The sequence below is a fragment of the Clarias gariepinus genome, chromosome 4 (genome assembly GCF_024256425.1).
Source record: "Clarias gariepinus isolate MV-2021 ecotype Netherlands chromosome 4, CGAR_prim_01v2, whole genome shotgun sequence".
Taxonomy (NCBI): Eukaryota; Metazoa; Chordata; class Actinopteri; order Siluriformes; family Clariidae; genus Clarias; species Clarias gariepinus.
In genome coordinates, this window is record NC_071103.1 from 31,591,338 (window position 1) to 31,614,560 (window position 23,223).

At 43.1% G+C, this 23,223-nt stretch overlaps 1 protein-coding gene across 1 annotated transcript in view; it reads left to right on the forward strand.

Moving 5' to 3' along the window:
• The window catches only part of lancl2 (LanC lantibiotic synthetase component C-like 2 (bacterial)), a 41,368-nt gene that overhangs the window by 16,610 nt on the left and 1,535 nt on the right, over positions 1 to 23,223 (forward strand). Inside the window, exons 6-9 of the mRNA XM_053495388.1 lie at positions 4,181 to 4,327; positions 10,962 to 11,144; positions 13,071 to 13,247; positions 22,264 to 22,336. Coding sequence (XP_053351363.1) covers positions 4,181 to 4,327; positions 10,962 to 11,144; positions 13,071 to 13,247; positions 22,264 to 22,336 — 580 coding nt within the window. The remainder of the gene's footprint in view (positions 1 to 4,180; positions 4,328 to 10,961; positions 11,145 to 13,070; positions 13,248 to 22,263; positions 22,337 to 23,223) is intronic.

A 23,223-nucleotide genomic window follows, 5' to 3' on the forward strand; every position in this document is an offset into this window, starting at 1 on the left:
TTATAGTGCCGGCTTACAATGTAAGTGCAGGGTCAAGTTCAAGTGTTGTCAGCTTTTGCACAGTGCTCGAAAAATATATCTCCACAGCAGTTGCCACTTCTGCTTAGTCATTCCTTTGAGTTCTGTTTGGTACTTTAGGAAAACCTTTACCTGCCTAAAAAGCAAAGAAGTGAAAAAGAACTGAGGCAACAGAAAATTTTATAAATAAAAGCACTTTGTGTTAGTTGGAAGTCATGGTTGCAGAAAGTCTACATTGCAATCCGGGAAATAAAATGTGGAAAGCAAAAGGTCACGGGTTAATACTGTATCTCCCCGACCGTTCTAACATACTGCGTAACCACACGGCTTGTTTTTAGCAGAGTGGTGAAGGGAAGAAAAAAATTCTGTCTATTGAGTCAGTCCTAAATCACAGCATTGTTGATGTGGACAGTAGCACCTTTGGTGCTGAGGTGTGGACTTGAGATATTTTGCTCCCATGCAGGTGAGATTGGTCAGTTAGCTATGAAATTAGGACCAAAGAGAGGATGTATTTCCAGTAAAGTCCAGTACAAAATCAGATTCCTTTTGAGGTGGAGATTAAGCACATTTTAACCCAACTACTATTACTGCACTGCAAGATTTGCAATGTCTGCATTTATTTATGCACTTATTGGGTTTGAAAAGTTATTTAGTTATTTGTACTGACAGTCAGATGAAGTTTGACTTTACGCCTAAACTTCATTTGGATTTTACCTGACACTAGAGCATATTCTGTTAGAGTGAAGTGCTGTTCATTAACTCCTTTAGCACATTCCTACTCTGAACCTCATTTATCTTTAATCATATCATACATACTCCTCTCCAAAATGATTTATAGAACATTTAGACTGTTGAGTAGTTTAAAATTCCAAAAGAAATTGTAGGTTTAACTCCCATCTAGACCACTGTTTCTTTCGTATGAATAACATTTCAAAACAATCTGAACAATACAAGTAAGTTATAAAAACAAAGCAAAACACAAAGTTAAGTGTTGGTCTAAATAATGTTAACCATTAGAATTAATTTCAAAATGAACAAACCTGTAGTGGTATTTTTACCCCTAGGATGTGTGTAAATTCCTAAAAACTGATGGTTCTCAGCATCATTTATCTTCCTCTCTGACAGGTTCTGCCTTGCAATCATTTTAGTGGAAGTGACTTCTCATTAAAAAATATATAAAAGCCATACACTATAATGTGTTGGACTTGAACATGCCCACTTTAAACTTACATTTAACGTGGAATAAAACGGTTCATTTTTTAAAAATACATTTATCTTCTATATCATTATCCTGTTTAAGGTCAAGAGGGCCTGGAGTCTATGCCAGGAGACTGAGCATTAGGCGGGATACAGGGTTTGGCGAGAACATGCAAACTCAAGTAATCAAACCCTCGACCCTGGTGGTGTGACGCCATTGTGCTAAACACTACACAACATACACATATCAACATATTGTGCATCGTGGCGCAGGTAACGCACACCTCCTGGCCAAACGAATCCTAAGCAAACACACTGTAGGCAGTGCACAGACAAATTAGTTTGTAAGTAACCATTTTTACAACAACTTTTACTACAGTACAGTTGAGTTCTCAAAATTAAAAATTAAAGTTAAGTTATATAGAAAGTAGAGTATACATTAGTTTTGGCACAGAGACCTTAATAATAAAAGCTAAAATAAGGTAAAGGTTTAGAGAGCCCTAGGGTAACGGAGACTGTGCTGCTTTTAGTGCTAAAGGTGCGAGAGGCAACCATGTGATTTGGTTAAAACAGTAGAGAAGGGAATTGTAAAAATAGAAGCGAGCACAGGGATGAGATAAAGGACAGAAAAGTAAAAAGAGAAAGGAGAGAACAGGGAAAAGACAAAAAAGACAATAATATGAACCATACTGATGGCTGGTAGGATTGAAAGATTTTAATTTCATGCGGAGATGAGATGCAGTGTCACTGAGTGAAGGGAAGAAATGATCAAACCTATGACTTGTTGCAGACAGTTATCTGACATCAAGGCAGTATGTAACCTTTAACTACTAAGTGGGAGGAAATCTTTTACCTGATGTGTAACACCATGGCCTTTAGTGATGATGTGTCGTTGGAATGTCAACATTAATATTAATGAAGTAGTTGAACTTTAAAGCACCAGAGCAAAAAAAATCTCATGAATTGGTAGCATCTTTACACCAGGAATGAAGGTAAGGAATCTCAGTAGGTGACTTGTTCTGTTTTGTACAAGTATCTTAGAAAGAGCGCATTTTCCAGATGCTGACTTTTATAATGTTTAACATAAAATTTAACTAGCCACAAAAGACTATCCTCAAGAAAATCTTGCACGCTAATTTTGCTCAACTGCCTTCAGCTTTGACTCTATTCTCCCAGCAGCACCCTTTTATAATTGAGGTCCTGGAATATGACCACTCTATCTGGTAAGAAAAACTCCATTGGCCTGGTCATTCAGTACATTTGGGTCATCAGCTGATTTAATTTAATTGCAGAATGGGATATTTTCCCATTGCTCCAAAGTCTAACCTCTATGCTCCCTAGCAAATTGAAGCTTTTTTTTTTTCAATTAGTCTCAGTAACAAATTATTTACTTATGTTATGTTTTTGTATTATTAAAAAAAATGCTTATCTTATGTGAAAAGGGATTATATGGCACTTTATAGAGTAATATAAATATTCATATTTATAACTGACAACTTCAGTTTATGTATTTGCATAGTATTTGTAGTATGGACATTTTCGGTGTAGAGAACGAGTGAGTGATTTACTGTCAAAAAAGAGAAGTGAGAATGAAAGGGTTTATACTTTATTTCCAAGTGATCTTTATAATGTTCTTATTCTTCTAATTCATTCTAAGATATAAAATTCTTTGCTGGATGTAAAGTATTTTACAGGTTTTATTTATATATTTAATATCCCATTTCTATTATTTTATTGTTTCTATAGTAACAACTTTCACAATGTCTTCAATGATAGACACTTCACATAAAAAAAGTATATGTTAAATCACGATTAAAAGACACTGTGGACTTTATGTAATTACCAATTTATGTAACAAGACAAGGGGCAATTTATTTTTAAATTGTTAATGTCAAGAATCTGCAGCACGCTATGATTTTGCACGTACAGGATCGCGAGTCTGTGTGTATGAATTTAGCATGTTCTCTCTGTACCCGAGTGAGTGAGGTGGGTGAGGTGAGTGAGGTGAGTGAGTTGGGTGAGGTGAGTGAGGTAGTGAGTGAGTGAGGTAGTGAGTGAGCATAAGAGGGTTACTAGCTTATTGTTAGAGGTAAAGTAAATCCACTGTGTGTTGGTCCCATCTCTTCATTTTCCTGTAGTAGTTCTTTTCACATTGTATTTTTTACTTTGTACATGTTAATATTTTTTGTTATTATGCCACACTACACACATTTAAGACAGTAGTAAAGATGATGATATGCTGTTTGTAAATTTTGCATCAATACCCAGTATTACATTTTTTCATCTCTGAAAATCCATGCGATATTATAATTACTGCTTGGTGTACTTGTTTATCCTTTCAGTATTCTGTTGTTGTTTTCCTCTACGGTCAGTATGTCTCTGGTTTCTGTTTCCTTCTGTACTCTCTGGGAACGCAGTGCTTCTTTGATGACAAAGCTGTTTTATGGTTTTAATTACTCTGTGCTGTACTTTCCTGGAAAACAGGCCTGTTGTGGGAAAATGTCATGTTCTTTTCCATCATCCATGCATAACTACAATCTGACTGGGAGGAAAGCTCAGACTGTGAACATACGGCTTGGGGTTAATGCTGACTTGGTGAAAAGCTTCCAGTGGAGCTTTGGTTATAGATTTCCTCCTGGAGGGTAAAAAAAAAATGTAACGTGATGTTGATGATAATGCATATTTATGCTTAATAAACACAACAGCAAAGTCTTGCTTTGAAGCATAATTGCTTGTGGTACTAAGGGACGTTTTCTAAATGACTGTAGGTGTGAATTTGCCATTTTAGCATTGTAGGAAATCTGATTTATGATTCTACAGAACAAGAGGGCAAAAATAAGGTTCTAATCGAAGTTGATCTTTACCCATGGTCCTTTTATTTCTGGGGAAACGTACAGTATAACCATCATACTGTTTCATTTGTACTGAATTATTTACTTTGGCTGTTCCTTTCTGCTTCAAATAGGTAGTGACGGCCATCTTGGAGGCAGGGAAGAACCTGTCCAGAGATGAGAAGAAGACAGAACGATGCCCGCTGCTCTATGAGTGGCACAAGAAGCAGTATGTTGGAGCTGCACATGGACTGGCCGGCATCTACTACATGCTGATGCAGGTGAGGAGGCCTGAGATACCCATAAAACAGTGTTTACTTTGTTTTATTCAGCATTTAATTAGCTGCTCATTAAGAATGAGAAATGCTTACATGCATGAAAAGACACTTGAAATCATCACTGCTCTTTTATGATCAACACTGCTGTGTGTGTGTGTGTGTGTGTGTGTGTGTGTGTGTGTGTGTGTGTGTGTGCGCTTAATTAAAAAGAAAAATAGAGAGCAAGATAATTAAATTACAAAGACGAACAAGTTGTTGTACAGAGGAAGTTACACAATTGCATTCAGTTACTCTAGCAATGCTCGCATGAGGTAATGCGAACAGTCATAAAGGTGCAGTTTGTAAACTTTATAGACTTTCTTTGTAACTGCAAGGACATGTTGATGGATCCCAGGCGGCCACAAATGATAAAATATTATTTTAAATTATGGCTGATTTACACTACACGAGGAACAAAAACATTCTGAACTGACCATGTACTATATGTGCACGTGCTAAAGTCTTCCTTCTATACTCATCATCAATTGGTCCCGCTTATGTGGTTAGTCATATTTGTCTCATTTTATGGCTTTATTTTGGAGTAAAGTTTGAATTTAATTTAAAAATAGCATGATCACTATGCCACCATTTTTGCCCGTGTAAATATGTTTTTGTTTAAGTATGTATGGGTTATTATTTATTTATTGCACCAAAGACTTCCTATGAATCTATGAATGCCTGAAAAGTTTAAGTAGGTTTTATTAGCTGTCTCTTTATATGCAGACAAAGTCATCATTTTCAAAGTGTACTCTTTACAATAATACCCCCAAAAGATTAATGTCCTAGGTTGCATGTGCATTTGTAAAAAGACAGTTAATAAAATGTTTGTGTGCTCATGTACTGCTATTTCATTTCAGTGTCCTTAAGGAAAATCTCCAGTGCTATAAATAAATAATTCAATTCAATTTTATTTGTATAGCGCTTTTAGCAAATTTTCATTGCCGCAAAGCAGCTTTACACAGTCAAAAGAATTATTTAAGTTTGTATGAAATGTGAATTTGTATGAATCAAAATGGTCAGTTTGTCCCTGGTGAGCAAGCCGAGGGCGACAGTGGCAAGGAAAAACTTCCTGAGCTGGTAATAGGAAGAAACCTTGAGAGGAACCAGACTCAACAGGGAACCCATCCTCATTTGGGTAAAACAGAAAGCAGTAAATGAGGCAGTTCAGCTATAATAGCTGATGTTAATTGATGTTAATATGGAGTCCAGGTAGTTATTGAAGACCCAGGTAGACTTGTAAGAAGTTCCAGTCCTGAACTATCGAACTGTCAAGTCCCCAGAGAAACAGTTGGCAACACCAGTCAAGGCCAGAACCATTTTCTAGGTAGAGAGAATCATCCCCAGACACCAGACGCATCCCAGAGAGCCAGAAGCGGGGCACCAGGATGGGTCAGACAGGTCCGGAGGGCAGAGGGAGTCTGGATCACTGGCAGCTCAGGAACGACATGTGTAGCTCGACAGAGAGAGAGAAAGAGTGAAAGGGGGAGAAAGGAGGAGAGAGGAAAGAGAAAAAGAGAAGAGATGGCAGTTAGGTATGGTCACTCTTATACAATGTATAATGTGAATGTATATTAACTGTAGAGTGCAAGCAGAGACTCCGGCAGGACTAACTATGACAGCATAACTAAAAGGGAGAGCCAGAAGGAAACACAAACATGAGGGCTTCCTGACATGTAAAGCAAATACTGATAAATGATAAATAATCAATTGCTCTGGCACGAATGATCATAAATACATACGAGGGATGCTCAAGTCAAAACTTTTGATGAAATATCTTATGCATAAAACTTGCACATCTATACTCATCTATGTATATACAGTATGCTTGTGTGTGACCTAATGAACCTACAGGTGTTAGACAAGGAAACTGAAACGCCTGGTTTTAGACCACAATAATTCGTATGGTGTAGGGCCTCCTTTTGTGGCCAATACAGCATCAATTTGTCTTGGGAATGACGGATACAAGTCCTGCACAGTGGCCAGAGAGATTTTGAGCCATTCTTCTTGCAGAATAGTGGCCAGGTCACTACATGATGCTGGTGGAGGAAAACGTTTCCTGACTCACTCCTCCAAAAACACCCCAAAGTGCCTCGTCTAATATTTAGATCTGGTGACTGTGCAGGCCATGGAAGATGTTCAACTTTACTTTCTTGTTCATCAAACCACTCTGTCACCAGTCTTGCTGTTGTATTGGTGTATTATCATCCTGATACACGGCACTGCCCTCAGGATACAATGTTTGAATCATTGGGTGCACATGGTCCTCCAGAATGGTTTGGTAGTCCTTGGCAGTGACGCGCCCATCTAGCACAAGTATTGGGCCTTGTGAATGCCATGTGAAGGTGGACTTCAGAGAACAATACATGTTTCACATTGTTCACAGCCCAAGATTTTTTTACTGCTGGCACCATTGAAATTGTTGTTTGACATTGGCACGAGTGACCAAAGGTTCGGCTATAGCAGCCCCGCCATGTACATTGATCCTGTGGAGCTCTGGACGAACAGTTTTGGTAGAAATGGGAGAGTTGAGGTGCACATTTAATTCTCCAGTGAGTTGGACAGCTGTGGTTTTATGTTTTTTGGATACAATACAGGTTAGCACCCAGACATCCCTTTCAGACAGCATTCTCAGTCCTGTTGGATGTGGTTAGTCCTTCTTGGTGGTATGCTGACATTACCCTGGATACCGTGGCTCTTGATACACTTGATACAAGACTTGCTGTCTTGGTCACGGATGCGCCAGCGAGACGCGCCCCAACAATTTGTCCCTTTTTAAACTCTGATATGTCACCCATAATATTGTGTGCATTGCAATATTTTAAGCAAAACTGTGCTATTACTCTGCTTCTTAAACCTTCACACTCTGCTCTTACTAGTGGAATGTGCCATCAATGAAGATTGGCCACCAGGCTGATTAAATTTAGCCATAAAACGTCTAACACTAAATCGTCCAGTGTTTCAGTTTCATTGTCCAACCCCTGTACATACCCATAGGCAACTACAAATATAGTAAATGATAATCAAATAATAATTAGGATTTTAATATTCATGTTTAAAAATACAGCTATGAGCTACAAAAGCACCTACTGACCTGAGAACGTAATTCGACTGCCAGGGTCGCTTGTTTTGAATAGCTGGATTAATTATTAAATTATCTTTCATGCATATCAGTCAATGAGTAATACACAGTGCCAGCTGACTCACAATGCTTTTTACATATTAAATACAAAGTATGAGGATTCATTCCTTACCTCAGGTTCCTGTTCTAATAATTTGGCTATCCCTGTCATTAACCGTACTTGGACATTAGCAAGCTTACATTACCAAGAACTATGTATCGTTTCGAACGAGTCCTTGGGCATGTAGTCAAAAGTTTATTAGCTCCCCACTCATAACTAGTTTTTATCTGCTTCAGAAAAGACATTGACCTGTGGTTTCATCCTTTTTTCTCAAGAATATCTTTTGCTTTGGTATGAAATAGGTTAAATTTCTTGTTCGTTTGTAATGCGGCAGCTGAAAAATCCCTGTCTTTGCTTACTGTACGTGGCCTCATTTCCCCATTTGACTGTCCAAGTGTTGCTCTCTGACCCGGAGGATCAGAGACAGAGCAGAGCTCTAGGATTTAAATCCAGGTCCTGATAGGGTTCATTTTAATGCCACTTTAAAAGCTGCTCCTGCAAAGCCGGGCAAGAGCTGGGATAAGGCAGGAGACTGCATGTGCATGTGCAAGTGCACGGTAGCAGGCCGATTTGCGAGGTGTACTTCAAGATAGATGAAATGTTTCTGTTTTCTCCCACGGGAAAGTGAAAGCATAATGAGGTGATAATGAAGTAATGTATGAACTACTGTGCTGTACAGTATGCTTAATGTACGTGTCTGTGTTATAGTGCTGTTTGTAGCCTCCTGCACAAACGACATTATCAAATTACCGTCACATGCTTTCTTGATGAGGAGAATTAAAGACTTTTTTTTTTTCTCCACTCCGTCTTTTGTTCCCCATTCTCTCTTCATCCGAATTATTGATCTGTTTCCTTAATGAGGCAATTTTAGCTCCCTCAGCAACCTGGTTCAACTAATTGTAGCGTTCACGAAGCCGAGCATTCCTGTCATTTGCAAATAACACCTCGGATTCACCTCTCAGACCATCTTAGGATGTCCTAGCCAAGAAATGAATTATTAATAAAAGGAATATATTGTTATACTTGGACGCCGTGCCATAAATGTAAGTTAAGGCAGGCGTGCATACAGTACATAGACACACACACACAGACCTTACAGAAATCCTGTGAGCCGATTGGGTGGAGCTCATGCCTGGTTGCTAAGGCGATATGGCTGTGCGTAATGGTGACGCAGATGGACATGAGCCACTGCTCATAATAATGCATTGTTCTGTCTTTGTAATGGTACAGAGTGTGTGCGTGTGTGTGCATTGTATGAGACTTGCTTAAATTCAGGCTCTTCGCTTGTATTGCTGAAATGTATGTTAACCAGCCAAGCACAAAACTGCGTCAGGGAGAAACGGTCCGAGTTTCGAGCACCATCTATATCTGTTTAAACAGCCGTTGCTGCAATAACACACAGCATCATAAACAAATGTTCAGGGCGGTTAGGTACTGTAGCATCATTTATAAGCTTTTTGAGAGGCTCGCTTTAATTCCCTGTGGCCCTTGCTCAATTTGTTTCTTATAAGTGTCAGTAATATGGAAATTGTTTGCCTCGTAACCAGGAGTGTTATCAGCAGTGGTACTGTGCAGCAGCTGTGCCAACATCGTAGCCCGTTTTCAATGCCGTCTGGGCGAAGAGAGGAGAGAGTAATGGCAATGCAGTGAGACGGCGTGCAGCTGCTCTGTGCAAGCAAGACTGACCACTCGTCTCCTCTCACACCTTCCACTACTCACACAGCAGTAGGCCATTTTACTGAGAGCGAGTCTTCAGGAGTGCATCTCACCCAAGCCTGTTTTCCTTTCTTACATGCCTCCAATCCTGAAGAACAAACTCAGTAAAAGCTCTGCAAAGTAGCAGGAATTAAATGTAAGGGCAAAACCTGGGGATTTGGATCCTACTGGGCTGGTTTTCTGTTAGCAAATCCCTGTGTGTACTGTACATGCACTCTCCTGTATGAAGCGTCGCATTTTGTGTGTAAAAGTGGTAGCTCGGAGCTGAAAGCCAATGACCAGAAGACGTGAGTTCACATCTCAGCCTGTGCAAAGCCGTCACTGTCGAATCTCTGAGCAAAAGCTTTTAACTGCTCAGTTGTGTCCTGTCTCGATTGTAAATTGCTTCGGATCAAAGTCACTTTGGAAATGTTGACTCCTATTGACCCTAGTGCAAGCTCCAGGGTCCCCTGGTTTGATTCTGAGTTTGGTTTTCCTTTCACAGTAACAGGCATTTATATGGATTGGCTACACTATGATGCCCCTAGGTGACAGGGAGGGGAGGGAGGGCGTGTGTGCAATGGAGTGGCATTTCATTCAGGGTGAAATTGTTCTAGGGATAGGCTCCGGATCCACTGGGACCCTGGCCAGGATTAAGTGCTTACTGATGATGAATGAATCTAACTTTATAATGCAGCCCTAATAAATTCTGTATTTACCACAAAAAGTATATTTGTACAAGGGTCAAAAATTATCTGCCCTCCAGTTGGCGGTTCTGTCTTATTAGCGCTTTTCGTCCAAAGTTACTGTCCCCCCAGTCACTGCTGTATAAGTGTGATCGTGTTGCATTGGGTTGCATTTGTAACTACGGTGCGAGCAAAAAATGGATGCTTCACTTGTGATTTGCATGAAAGAAGAGCAGTGTGCAGTGATTATATATTTTATTAATATAATAATTTTTTTGTTTAAGAATATATCGAAGACTTTGTGACAAAACTTACTTTTTTTTCTTTGCGCATAAACAAGTGTGAATGATTGGATAGAGAAATTCAACAATGTGTTGGCCATAGAAGGAGCCAGGTGCCTGGCCATGTCCACTACTAATGACAAATGTACGCACACTCCAGCCCACACTGTTGACATTATTCAAAAACTTTGTCTTGAGGTGTTAAAGCATACTCCCTATATTTCTGATCTCACTCTATCAGACCTTCACCTGTTTGAGCTCTGTGAGGATGAAGATTCACTTCTGATGAAGAAGTGAAGACAGCGATGCATTGTTGGCTCGCAGCTCAGCCATTTTTTTAATTAAGTCAATATGAAATCTTGTTGACAGCTGGACAAAATGTATTGAAAAGCAAGGAGATTATGCCAAAAAATGATGTATCTCTCTATTCTAAAAGTTCATTTAAAGAAATTCTTCAGCCAGAGCGTGATTAATTTTTAATTCAGCCTTTTGTATTCCACCAGCGCTCTGCTAAGTCTCTGGGTAATTAAGTTAAAATAAGCGACAACTTGTTAATGAATTAGTTCTGATTGTGTTCTCCTGAGGTCACTGCCTCTATCACGAGACTGGAGTGTAAGAACTTTTACTTCTCAAGTAATGTTACAAATCTTTCTCTCCCACTAAAAAGCTTTGTGCTTGATCACACCAAACTCTTAGTCGAGGAAGTGCTTGGAATCATCTGTCTTTTTTTTCCCCCTCTCTTTGTGTCTTTCTGTAGCCCATGGCAAAAATAAATCCTGAAATCCTGACCGAGTTGGTCCGGCCAAGTATAGATTATGTGCGGCACAAAAAGTTCCGCTCGGGCAACTATCCATCATCTCTCAGCAATGAGACAGACCGACTGGTGCACTGGTGCCATGGAGCACCAGGCGTGGTTCACATGCTCATCATGGCACATAAGGTGAGTGACAAAACGGTTACACAGCCCATTCTCAACACACATTACACATACAGATCATAATCTTTATTTATTCTTTAATACACACGGACACGCTGGAGAGATGCTTTTAAATTAAGACACTCGATGAATTTTGTATTCAAATTTAGACAGTTGACGAATTCTGTGTAAATAGTAATATTCCAATCTTCTGCTTGGTATTAGAAATATACCCGAATCTGTCTTTTTGTTTCACCCAGCAGTTGTAGAAGAGATTAACAGTGATGTGTTTGACTGTAATGGTGAATATTAGTGATGGGTAGAGAGAGGAAGAGAGCTAATCAGAGTAATTCATGAATGAATAAATGCAAAGAGGATTATTATGAAGATGGACGACCAGGATTCACACACAGTAATGTAATACTGTATTCAGTTTCCATAGCTCAGACTTTAAACTTCTAGATTTAATAACAAGACCACAAACCTCTCACTGAATTTCAACATGTCCTGTTTTTCTCTTAGAATCCCACAGTGCCATCTAGTGGTTAAGTGGTGCACATGAAACATGCTAATGATTAAAAGTAAATGTAACACCTTAGTTATACGTATCGTATAGGTTGCATGTCATGCAGGAACATGTGATATTATATGTCCCTTTTTACCTTTTGCTAATGCTTATTTTTTACAGTCGTACTGAGTTTATTATTGCTTGGGTAAAACAGTTTCTGGTCTATATGCAGAAGAGTTAATAGACATTTTATTTTTTTATCACAGCTAAATAGTGCCTGCTCCAGTAAAAATAAATAATTAAAATAAATAAATCTTCCTTGGCTTTCCTTCCCACTTCTCATGAACAGATGGGCCATTTGCTTACTTGCTCATTCTCTCCCTCTCTCTTTCTCTTTTACCCTGTCTCATAAAATTGATAATGCCTAAGGGCAGTTGGAGGAACTTGAGCATGTGCTATATTTGGAGACCGCTTTTCCTAAGGAGCGCGGTTAACACTGCAGTACTAATAAATTTCTCCATATTATTCAGCCATAGCTTAAAAGCCAGAATCAGATGTATATGAGGGATGCGAGTGTACGCTTGTTATAAAATTGTTTTTGTGTTAACTGGGTAATTAATTTTGTCTAATTATTATACGTTAGCATGTTTTTTTTTAGTATTACATGTTAAAAGATAACAATTCCTACCTGATGTGTATGCACCATATCATCACACTCGTATGTGGTTCTGCTTTAAACTGTTGCCACAAAGTTGAATGCACACACGTGTATAGAAATGTCTCTGTATGATGCAGCATTACAGTTCTTTACTAGAACTACAGTCAGGCTCCCAACCTCTTCAGCACGGCTGTGCACAAAGCCAACTCCATGAATACCTAGTTTGTGAAGGTTAGTGTGACGATTGGGGAAAAAAAAAACTTCACCTTATCTCCAATGGGATGAACTTCTCGTCCAGTGTCGGCGCAAGACTTCAGTAATGCTCTTGTGGCCGAATAGGCAAAAATAGACAGATTCAATTTTGAGTCTGGTATACAGTATGTTCAGGGTTTTTTTTTCTTCTTTTTTTCCCCTCATGATGCTATGGTTTTCATAGCCGCTCTCACCACCGGGATGTTTATCATGAGTGTAAATTTGCGTTGCTTTGAGATGTTATATCAATAAAATTCAGTTTAAGTGTTAGACCTTTAAACAGAAATTAATATTACGATTCAGGTCAGCCATGATGCATTGCATTTCCTGCTTTTAATTCTCGTCTTAGATATAGGGTACATATGATGAAAGAGTGATCAAACTAAAGTAGTTACCACATAAAGTATGCTGCCTCTCAGCTCATATGGAGTTACTCGTGATTAAACAGCCAAGTGTGAAATAAAATTAGGGCTTAATTAAGAGAGATTATTGCTTGTAGATGACGTTCAGCTGATTATCTGTTTTCTCTCAGGTGTTCAAGGACGAGAAGTATCTGAAGGATGCAGTTGAGTGTGGCGAGGTGATCTGGCAGAGGGGTTTACTTCGCAAAGGCTACGGCATCTGTCACGGCACCGCCGGTAACGGCTACGCTTTCCTCACGCTGTACAAGCTCACACAGGAGCAGAAGTACCTGTACCGTGCCTGCAAGGTATACAGCAAAACGAACTGGGATAGATTGTGTGTGTGTGTGTGTTCTGCTCAGAAAATGCTACTTGAATTGATTTACTTTTTATGAAGATGGATCAATATTGTAATCATTTTGTCTGGATTTTTTATTTATGTATTTTTTTTTTGTAAGGGAGGCAGCACAACTCTGAGAAAGCTGTGGCATTTTAGCTGATGTATAATCACTCGTGCTCTTTTCATCTCCAAATTCAAATAACACATTCACATTTAAGCACTTTTTCCTTATTCCACATTGAGGTGCAGCTCATTCAACTCCTCTGAGTGCCAGCTGGAAAAAAAATGGTGTTTTTTTTATTTTTTAAAGCCTTTATTTTTCTTTCCAATGTATTCGTATGTAAGTGTGTTGAGATGAAAGTCTAATTTCAGATCAGATTTGCAAATTAGTTTCAGCAGGTGTAACCTAGGTTTTGAGAAACTATAGTAACACTGATTACCAAGAATTATAGAAGTGTGAGAGTATAGGGAGCTGTGCTTATTTGAATTTACTAAGTAAGGAGCACGTCTTTCACTGTAAAAGAAGTAGCAAAAGAAGAATTAAAATGCACCTTAAGTCAGACTGAACATAAAACATTTTCAACATACACTTATCCACTTTATTATTCCACGACTACCCGTTCTTGCAGTTCTCGAACTAGCCAATCATGCGGCAGCAACACAATGCACGTTCACGGCAAACCACAAAATGAAGAATCTAGTCTCTGAATTGAACCATGGCATGGTTGTTGGTGCTGCCTGGCTGGTTTTAAGTATTTAAGAAAGATTTTCACACACAACATCTAAAGAGTCTACCTGCTTGGTGTGAAATACAAAACAAAACATTCTGTGTGAGAAGGGTCTTCAGGCTGAAACACCTTGTTGAAGGATAAAGCACCTCGTATAATCAATCTTTAAAACTGTTGTGTGAAAAAAAGTTAAATAAAAATAAGCATGTGCATGTCAAGGTACAGTAGATGAGCTACAACAGCAGAAGACCACATTGTCAAACAAGTCCAGGAATCTAAAGCTAATTCGGCACAAAGTCACCCAAATTTAACATGTCTGTCTATATTTAAAAAAAAAAGAAGAAGAAGAGAGACATTATAACCTTGCCCACGAATAATGAATGTTAGGACTTTTAATTTAGGATTAATTTAGCCAGATAAGAATAACATTTTTTTTTTTTAAATCAACCCTACTGCTTTTTTTTTTAACACATTATGTGCATGATGCATCTTGGAGCGGAACCACTCTCCACACTGACTGTCAATATTTCTCACTACTCAGGGACAGAGGGAGGAGGTGAGAAGGGCATACAGAGTGTTCTCTTCTAGTGAAAAGCCACATTCCTGCTAGAACATTGATAATTACTGCAGTCTACCCCAAGTGGCAAGTAATGAAAGCATAATGGACTCTGCTGTTCTCGAATCATCACAGCAGCCTTTTACAGCCAGAGTCATTTTCCAGCCAAAATGAATCACCGGCTTTTATCTGAGCCGCGGTTTACTTACTGACTCCAGGTTTTAACGAAGAAAAACGATCACAGGTTTCTGGTCAAGGGGAAGCAATTTTTGTTTCATCACCTTTTTAAACAGTTTCATTGCACCCAATTATTCAGGTGTTTGTCTTCATTTTAGCTTAATTGTTTTTATTGTGAGGCTAAAAACACAGCATCTCCTTTCACTGCTATGCAGATAATAGTCAGATTTATCTCCCGTTAAAACAGAAGGATGTCGAGGCTTTGTTAACATGTCTAGATGACATTAAGACATGGTAAGCCTAAAGTTTTTTAAATTTTAATGATAAAAAGACTTAGATTTTGGTATTTGGTCCTGGTGCCAGGGTTAGAGTTCCACCTCTGGATTTAGGAGCCGTATGCTTTGAGCAGTATGTTAAACCCACAACGTAAAATTTAGGTGTTATTTTTGACTATGGCCTTAAATTTGATAAACAGATCAATGCTGTGGTTCGGTCCAGTTGCTTTCAATTAAGGCAACATGTAAAAGTTAAGCATGTTTTGTCCTTGAGGCATTTTGAAATAGCCATCTATTTCTTTATAACCACTCGCATCGATTACTGTAATGCTTTGTAGTTTGGGGTTTCTTAGGCAGCATTACATCAACTACAGCTGATCCAAAACTCTGCTGCTCGACTCTTAACATCTATACATAAAAGACAACATATTTCTCTAGTTCTGGCTTCCCTTTATTGGTACAGTGGCAAATTAATTTTTAAATTCCTTTGGTCACGTTTAAATGTGTACATGGCCTTGATCTGCATTTAGCCCTATGCCCCACCCCGGTCTCTCAGATCATCAGATAAACTTTTGCTATTTGTAGCGAACACCAAATGCAAGTTCAGGGGTGATCGGGCGTTCTCTGTGGCGCCACACAAATTGTGGAATGATCTACCCTTGACCATTCGTGAGGCCTTGTCACTGAGGGTGTTTAAGTCCCATCTTAAAACTCGCTTGTTTTATCTGGTGATTAAACTAACATGAGATGTTTATGTCTTGTTATGTTATTTAAGTATTTATGTGTAGCACTTTGGGGCATTCTTGGTGTTGATATACAAATAAGGACAAGTTGGGTTGAGAGGTTAAAAATTAGCAACTAACGAGGGTAGACACAAGGTTACATTTATATGCATATAACATATTGTGCAAGTAAATACTTCAGTGTGTTGCACAGTCTTGGGGGTAAACCATAGAAAATTATAGTTACTGAATTTATTTTTAAACATATAACATATTGTAGCGTTTTTCACCGCCACGCAGGAACTTGGAGAGATGAGTGAGCTTCTTTGCTGCCCAATGCAAATGGCTGGGAGTAATTTATTTCTCTTTTCAGCACGTCAACACAAAACTACCACATCCAACCTCCATAAAACACACATCTAACCACACACACACCTTCGGCCGAAGCCACTAACTTAAACACCTTTTCCCAACAGGGTGAACACAAAACAATCCCTCCCGCAAAGCATGATGGTAGCCCATCAAAACCCCGCCCACGCCACACTGCCCCCACCCGAGCTGTGACCGTCCCCGGTCATCATGGCGAACTCAGTCTAGGAGGCGTGCCGGTGGTCAACGCTGGCGTTGTGAACGCCAGAGTCTCTTCGCAGAGGAAGGAGGGTTGCAACCGTCCTCCTGAGGCGGCCCGGCCTCCACAGGGTTCGATATCTCGCTGGTGTTGGGCTGATAGGGAGCGAGACGGTTCCGGTGGAGCACGACCACTCGCGACCGCCCCGTCAACCGCACCCGGTAGACTACGTCAGAGAGCTGGGCCAGTACCGTGCAGGGCCCCACCCAGTGAGACATAAGCTTAGGGGAAAGCCCCCTTTTCCTTCCAGGGGAATACACCCAAACCTGCTCCCCAGTAGCAAAGTCTCGTCCCCGGCTGTAGGTGTCATACACGCGGCGCTGTTTAACACCAGCGTCCGCCAAGTGTCTACGCGCTAACTCGTGGACACGGAACAGTTTGTCTTTTAGCGAACAAAAATAATCCAACCCCGGCTTCGTAGGTAAATCCACTTGTGGAGGGGGGCCGAACACCAGGTCCACGGGCGTGCGCAATTCGCGACCGAACATTAACGCCGCTGGCGTCAGCTGTGAGGACTCCTGCACTGCGGTGCGATAAGCCCACAGCACGAGGGGCAGATGTTCGTCCCAAGCCTTCTGCCGGGCGCTGGTAAGCACGGCGAGCTGGGTAGTGAGTGTCCGGTTAAAGCGCTCCACGAGGCCGTCACTCTGCGGATGAAGGGGCGTGGTGCGGGTCTTTTTCACCCCGAGGCGCTCGCACACCGCCGCAAACACCTCCGCCTCGAAGTTACGCCCCTGATCGCTGTGCAACTGCTCCGGGGCGCCGAACCGGCTGAACACCCCATCCACCAGCACTCGAGCCGTGGTAGAAGCGCTCTGGTCAGGAACGGCAAACGCCTCCGGCCACTTGGTGAAGTAGTCCATGGCCACCAGCACATACCGGTTCCCGCGATCGGAAATGGGAAACGGCCCGAGAATGTCCACGCCCATACGCTCCATAGGTGCCCCCACCTGAAAGTCTTGCAGGGGTGCTCGCGAGCGCTGGGTAGGGCCCTTCTTTGCCGTGCAGACGTCGCATCTGTGCACAAAGAGTTCGTTATCAGTGTGGCAGCCCGGCGAGTAGAAACGAGCGCGCAGCCGCCGCAAAGTTTTTGTTACGCCGAAGTGTCCCGCGCCCGCGTGCCCATGGACCATCCCTAACACCCGTGTCCGCAAAGTCCGCGGCACCAGCAGCTGAAAATACGATAGAGTAGGCCCCCCCGCAACGATAGTCTGTCGAACTGCGAATGGAGCGCTTTTACCTCTAGGCCCAGGTGAGCGATCGCGTTATACTCCGGTCTCCGGCCCGCTTTAACCCAACCTAATACCTGCTGCAGCGCCGGGTCCTTCTCCTGCTCGGCGATTAACTGTTCACAGTCCAGCTGCGGCACCGGCGCAACGGCTACAGGCGATGGTTTAGGCACCGCAGTAACTCGGCTGCACGCCGGCTCGGACGGCTGGTTACCGACGGGGGCTCCGGAGGACTGCGCAGGAAGACTGTTCTGACTCACGGGGTTCGAAAAGTGCTCGACGTCGCAATCACCCGCGCGCGCTTCTAACCTCTCGCAATGCCGACAGCGCTTGTTGCTACACGGCCGGCGGGACAAAGCATCGGCGTTAGCATGCAGTTTCCCCGCTCGGTGCTGAACGATAAAATCGTAATCTTGCAACCGCTCGAGCCAGCGCGCTAACTGCCCTTCAGGCTCTTTAAAGCTAAGCAGCCAAACTAACGAAGCGTGATCGGTCCGCAGCAAGAAAGACTGCCCATATAAATACGGCCGAAAATGCTTAAGAGCCGCGACGACCGCTAACAGCTCGCGCCGCGTGACGCAGTAGTTCCTCTCCGGTCCAGACAACGCGCGGCTGAAGTAGGCGATAGCACGCTCTTTGCCCTCGGACACCTGAGACAGGACGGCCCCCAGCCCTACATCGCTTGCATCCGTGTCGAGGATAAACACCGTAACTGGGTGAAAGCTCGCGCGTGCACCCAGTCCCACCGAAACGGCTGTTTTTTTCTCGTGAGCTTGTGTAGCGGGCTGGCGATCGTGGCAAAATTCTTTACGAACCGGCGATAGTACGAGGCTAACCCGAGAAAGGTGCGTAGCTGCGACACATTTACCGGTTCAGGCCAATTCTGTACCGCAGCAATTTTGGCCGGATCCGTGGCAATCCCCTGGGCGCTAATCACGTGTCCCAAAAATACGGTCTCTCGCCGCAACAGCTGACACTTTTTGGGATTAAGCCGCAAGTTCGCCCGCCGGATGGCTAAAAATACCTCCCGTAGGTTAGCTAACACGACCCCAAATTCCTTGCCGTGCACCAGTAAATCGTCCAAATACACGACACACCGGTTGCGAGGAATATCTGCCAATACTTTCTCCATCAAGCGTTCGAACGTAGCTGGAGCGTTACATAGGCCAAATGGCATGCGTCGAAATTGCCACAGCCCCTGTCCGATCGAGAACGCCGTTTTAGGACGTGCTTCGGGGCGAGTTCTACCTGCCAATACCCGCTACGCAAATCCAGCGAGCTAAACCACGCCGAGCCAGCAACGTGTTCAAGCGCATCATCTATTCGCGGTAACGGATAAGAATCTTTACGCGTTACCTCGTTTAACTGCCGGTAATCCACACAAAACCGCCATGATTCGTCTTTTTTTCTGCACAAGCACAACCGGCGAAGACCACGGCCCGGACGCTGGCTCTATGACGTCCGAGTCGGCCATCTCCCGCAGCGTCTGCTCGGCGATAGCCCGTTTAGCTAATGGGAGCCATCTCGGATGTAGCCGCACAGGAGCTGCGTTACCCGTATCTATGGTGTGCTGCACCAAGTTGGTATGAGTGCACTCGCGCTCGTCTACCGCGAAAATGTCCGCGAACTCGTGTAAAAGAGACTTCACGGTGTCGGTCTGTGTCGGACTTAGCCCCACACTGCTACGCTCTATCAGCTCGGCCATTATCCTCACTCGGTCGGCTACCGGATGTTTACCTGGCGCGTCCACCGGAAGTTCCGCCCCCCTGGTTCGTGCTACTAACACGTCCGGCTGCGCTTTGGGCACTAGCAACCTAGCTAACCCGAAGTTACCGCACAGAGTCCCGTCCGCGAGATTTAGTACCGCACCCCACCTTTGCAAAATGTCTAACCCCAAAATACAATCATCTTCTATGTCTGCCTCAAAGAATGGATGAGAAAGAATGACTGCACCTATCCTGTCCTCGGGCCGAAGAACGTTGCAGCTGTAGTCCGACGGTCCCTGGCCTCGGCGTCGTCGCGGAAACTCGGAGGCTGGGTCGAGGCCTAGCCGCGACGGGTAGCCCTGTCCCCGGCTAGGATCACCTACCGCGCGGCCCCGAGCCGCGGGAGATCGCGTCGCTCTTCCGCCGTGGTATTCAGCCATGATGGGCTCGGCGCGCTCGGCCTCGCGCAGCGCCTCAAATAGGGAAGCCGGTGCCGCTAACCGGATGTGCTCGCGCAAGGAACGCGCGACGAGCTAGCTCCTCCTGCTGGGCGTGCTCAAATTCTGGGTAGCCCCGGCGCGCGAGAGATCTTAAGTCCATAGCAAATGCCCCCAGTGGCTCGGAGGCGCGCCGCTCGCGAGTCGCTAGCTCTTCGCACGCAGCCTCCTTACGGTCACCCGTGCCGAACCGGAAGTGGAGCGACTCCCGCAGCTTCGCCCAGTCCTTCCACTCATCAGCCCGGAGGTCCTCCAACGCCCGGAGCGCTTCGCCTTCCAGCGAGAGGGCCACCCGGACGGCGGTTTCCGCCGGGGACCAACCCACGTAGTCGGCGGCTAGCTCCACTTGGGCGAGGAACGCGTGGGGCTCGACGGCGCCGTTGTAGGCAGGCAGGCGCAGCTGCATGTCGCCTCGTCGGCTGGCGGTGCTCGGAGCTGTAGCTCGCTCCTGCGCTGCGTCGCTGGAGGAATCCCCTCCGAAATCCAGCGCCGGAACCCGAAGCGCGCCGCTCCGCTCCGGTCGCCGCTCCTTGCTCGCGCTGGCCCCGTCAGGGAGGGTTTTCTTCCTCCTCAGCCGCTCTGCTACTCGGCGACCCTCCTGAATCCTCCGGATTTCCTCCGGGGTGCGCTTCAACCCGCTTCTCTCCATCCCACTTCTGACACCAAATGTAGCGTTTTTCACCGCCACGCAGGAACTTGGAGAGACGAGTGAGCTTCTTTGCTGCCCAATGCAAATGGCTGGGAGTAATTTATTTCTCTTTTCAGCACGTCAACACAAAACCACCACATCCAACCTCCATAAAACACACATCTAACCACACACACACCTTCGGCCGAAGCCACTAACTTAAACACCTTTTCCCAACAGGGTGAACACAAAACAATCCCTCCCGCAAAGCATGATGGTAGCCCATCAAAACCCCGCCCACGCCACAATATTAAAAGCTAGTTTTGTTCTACAGAAAGTTGTTGTTTAGTGTTTGGTTTTGAGCTGTGCTGTTTTCTCTTTACATTGCGTATAAAAAAATAAGTGAACAAGTGAACAGTCAGTTCTCAAAGATAATGTGTTGAAGCACGATATATAGGACAAATTGAGATGAATAGATAAGTATTTTCAAAATAGCCTGGCTTGTGGGATGTTCCTGGTATGTAGTAGTTAGTAGTAATGACCAGACTGCCCACGCTGACTCCTGTCCACTGGTGAAAGCACCTGCAACTGTCATATGAGCATCACTCTGGACCATGGGCCAATGGAATACAGCAGGCTGGTCGGAGTCATGTTTTCTTTTTCATCTGCTGGGTGTGCATGCATTGCTTACCTGGTGAACAGATGGCATCAAGATGCACTATAGGGGGAAAAAGTTAGTAACTTTATGCTGGAAACCTTGGGTCCTGTCATTCCTTTGGATGTCACTTCGACATGCACCACCTACCTGACCATTCTTTAAGACCAAGTTGATGGCAACGGTATTTGGTGATGGCAGTGGCCTCTTCCAGCAGAATAAAAGTGCCTGGCCACGCTGCAAAAAAATGTTCAGGAATGGTTTAAAGAACATAAAGGACACAGTCTGTCCGATCTTTGGGATGTGCTACAAAAAGCAAGCCCATTGCCTGCCCAACCTCACAACTTACAGGATCTGCTGCTAACATCCTTTAGACATTTTGTGGAGTCCTTGCCTTGATGGGTCAGAGGTATTATTCATCAGGTATTTGGGGACCTACACAATATTAGGCAGATAGACATAAAGTAGACAACAGCTGATTGATGTACTGTACATACAGAAAGTGGGAAACCACCATTTAGGTCGAAATGTATAAGGAGAATGTTTTCTTTTTCATGTGTAAAATGTAAATAATTAATATTTAATTTAAAAAATATTTCCCAGTACTGTTTTCTAACGCATAGTATATTTTTGAAAACTTTTGACTTGATGTCCAGTTAAATTCTTATTGCCTATGAATAATCCTTGGCAAACAATTATGCACAGTCACTCATTCATTTAGTTTACATGAATAAATTTGGGGCAGCACGGTGGCTAAGTGGCACACTGTCTCCTTGCACCTCCAGGTTTGATTCCTGTCTCGGGGTCTGTGTGCAGTTCTTCCCGTGTTCGGTGGGTTTCCTCTGGGTATGGTTTCCTTCCACAGTTTAAGGAAATGCAAATTAGGCTGATTGGCGTTCCCAAATTACCCGTAGTATGTGATCAAGTGTGTGGCCCTCCGACTGCATACAAGATAAAGTGTTATAGACAATGAGTGAGTGATAGTAAATTTTGGTGTTGCCAGTAAAATTCTTGGACCATTGACTCACAGTTGACGTGTACAGTACAATTTCACATTGTTTTAATATGCAGAACAATTTATTTGATTGCTTAACTTGTGGCTGATTTAACTGCATTAACATGCATACACACATACAGGCTATTGTGGTTATTTATTCTTACTTTTCTTTGCATTTTCTTTTAGTTTGCGGAGTGGTGTCTAGACTATGGAACGCACGGCTGCCGTATTCCAGACCGACCATATTCCCTTTTTGAAGGTAAATTTTGGAGCCCGTCTCTCATGCACATCACCCGCAAATAATATTTAGAGCATCGGACATTAAATCCTCTAAAGAATTAAGTATGTGAAACGATAGCTATAAATACTGCACCTCATTCGAGCCAGACGGCCTTCGGCTATTTTAATTATGTTTTCATGTATTTAACAAAGACCAGTTACGAAAACGCTGTTATTAGGCATTTTGCCTGCGTTCTTAACTATAAAGTAACATGGTCTCTTTATTTTAAATTATGCGTAATCAGACCTACTCATGTCTGGGGAAAATGAAAGACAGACTGAGGTTTCTGTAAACTTTCCTTTGTCTGGTTTATGTCGTTCTGCACGCTGAGCTATCATCAGTAATATAGTCCTCGGTTTTATACTAGAGGGCTGAATGCATTAGAAATTACATTCACTGAGCGAGTAGAAATGGAAGAGATAAAGATAGGTAAGACACACTAAACGGGCATCAATTGACAGGTTCAACTTAAACACAAACCATTGTTTTTTTTTATTGTGCATGCTAGATCTGGGTTTACTAGGTTCTTTAAAAGCTTTGCACTACCCCATTGTATGACAAGCAGGCACGACATGGCCCTGAGTCCATCCGCACGGCACCACAGTGGCACTCTGGGCCGAACGCCAGCCTGCCAGCAAACTCCACTCCACTTCCAAAGAGTTGGGACTATTTACTGTATCTGCTACTTCACCTTATTGTTGCCATAGTAACATTCTTTTCTGCTCCTCAGTCTGAGTAGTGGTGGCCACTGATTGGTGGAGTGGTTCCTCTGAGTAGTTTTAGAAAGGCTAGTAGTAGGCATGAGCCCCGAGACATGCACACGTGTTGTGGTTGTTTTTCAAAAACGTGCTGGGTAATACTGTAGT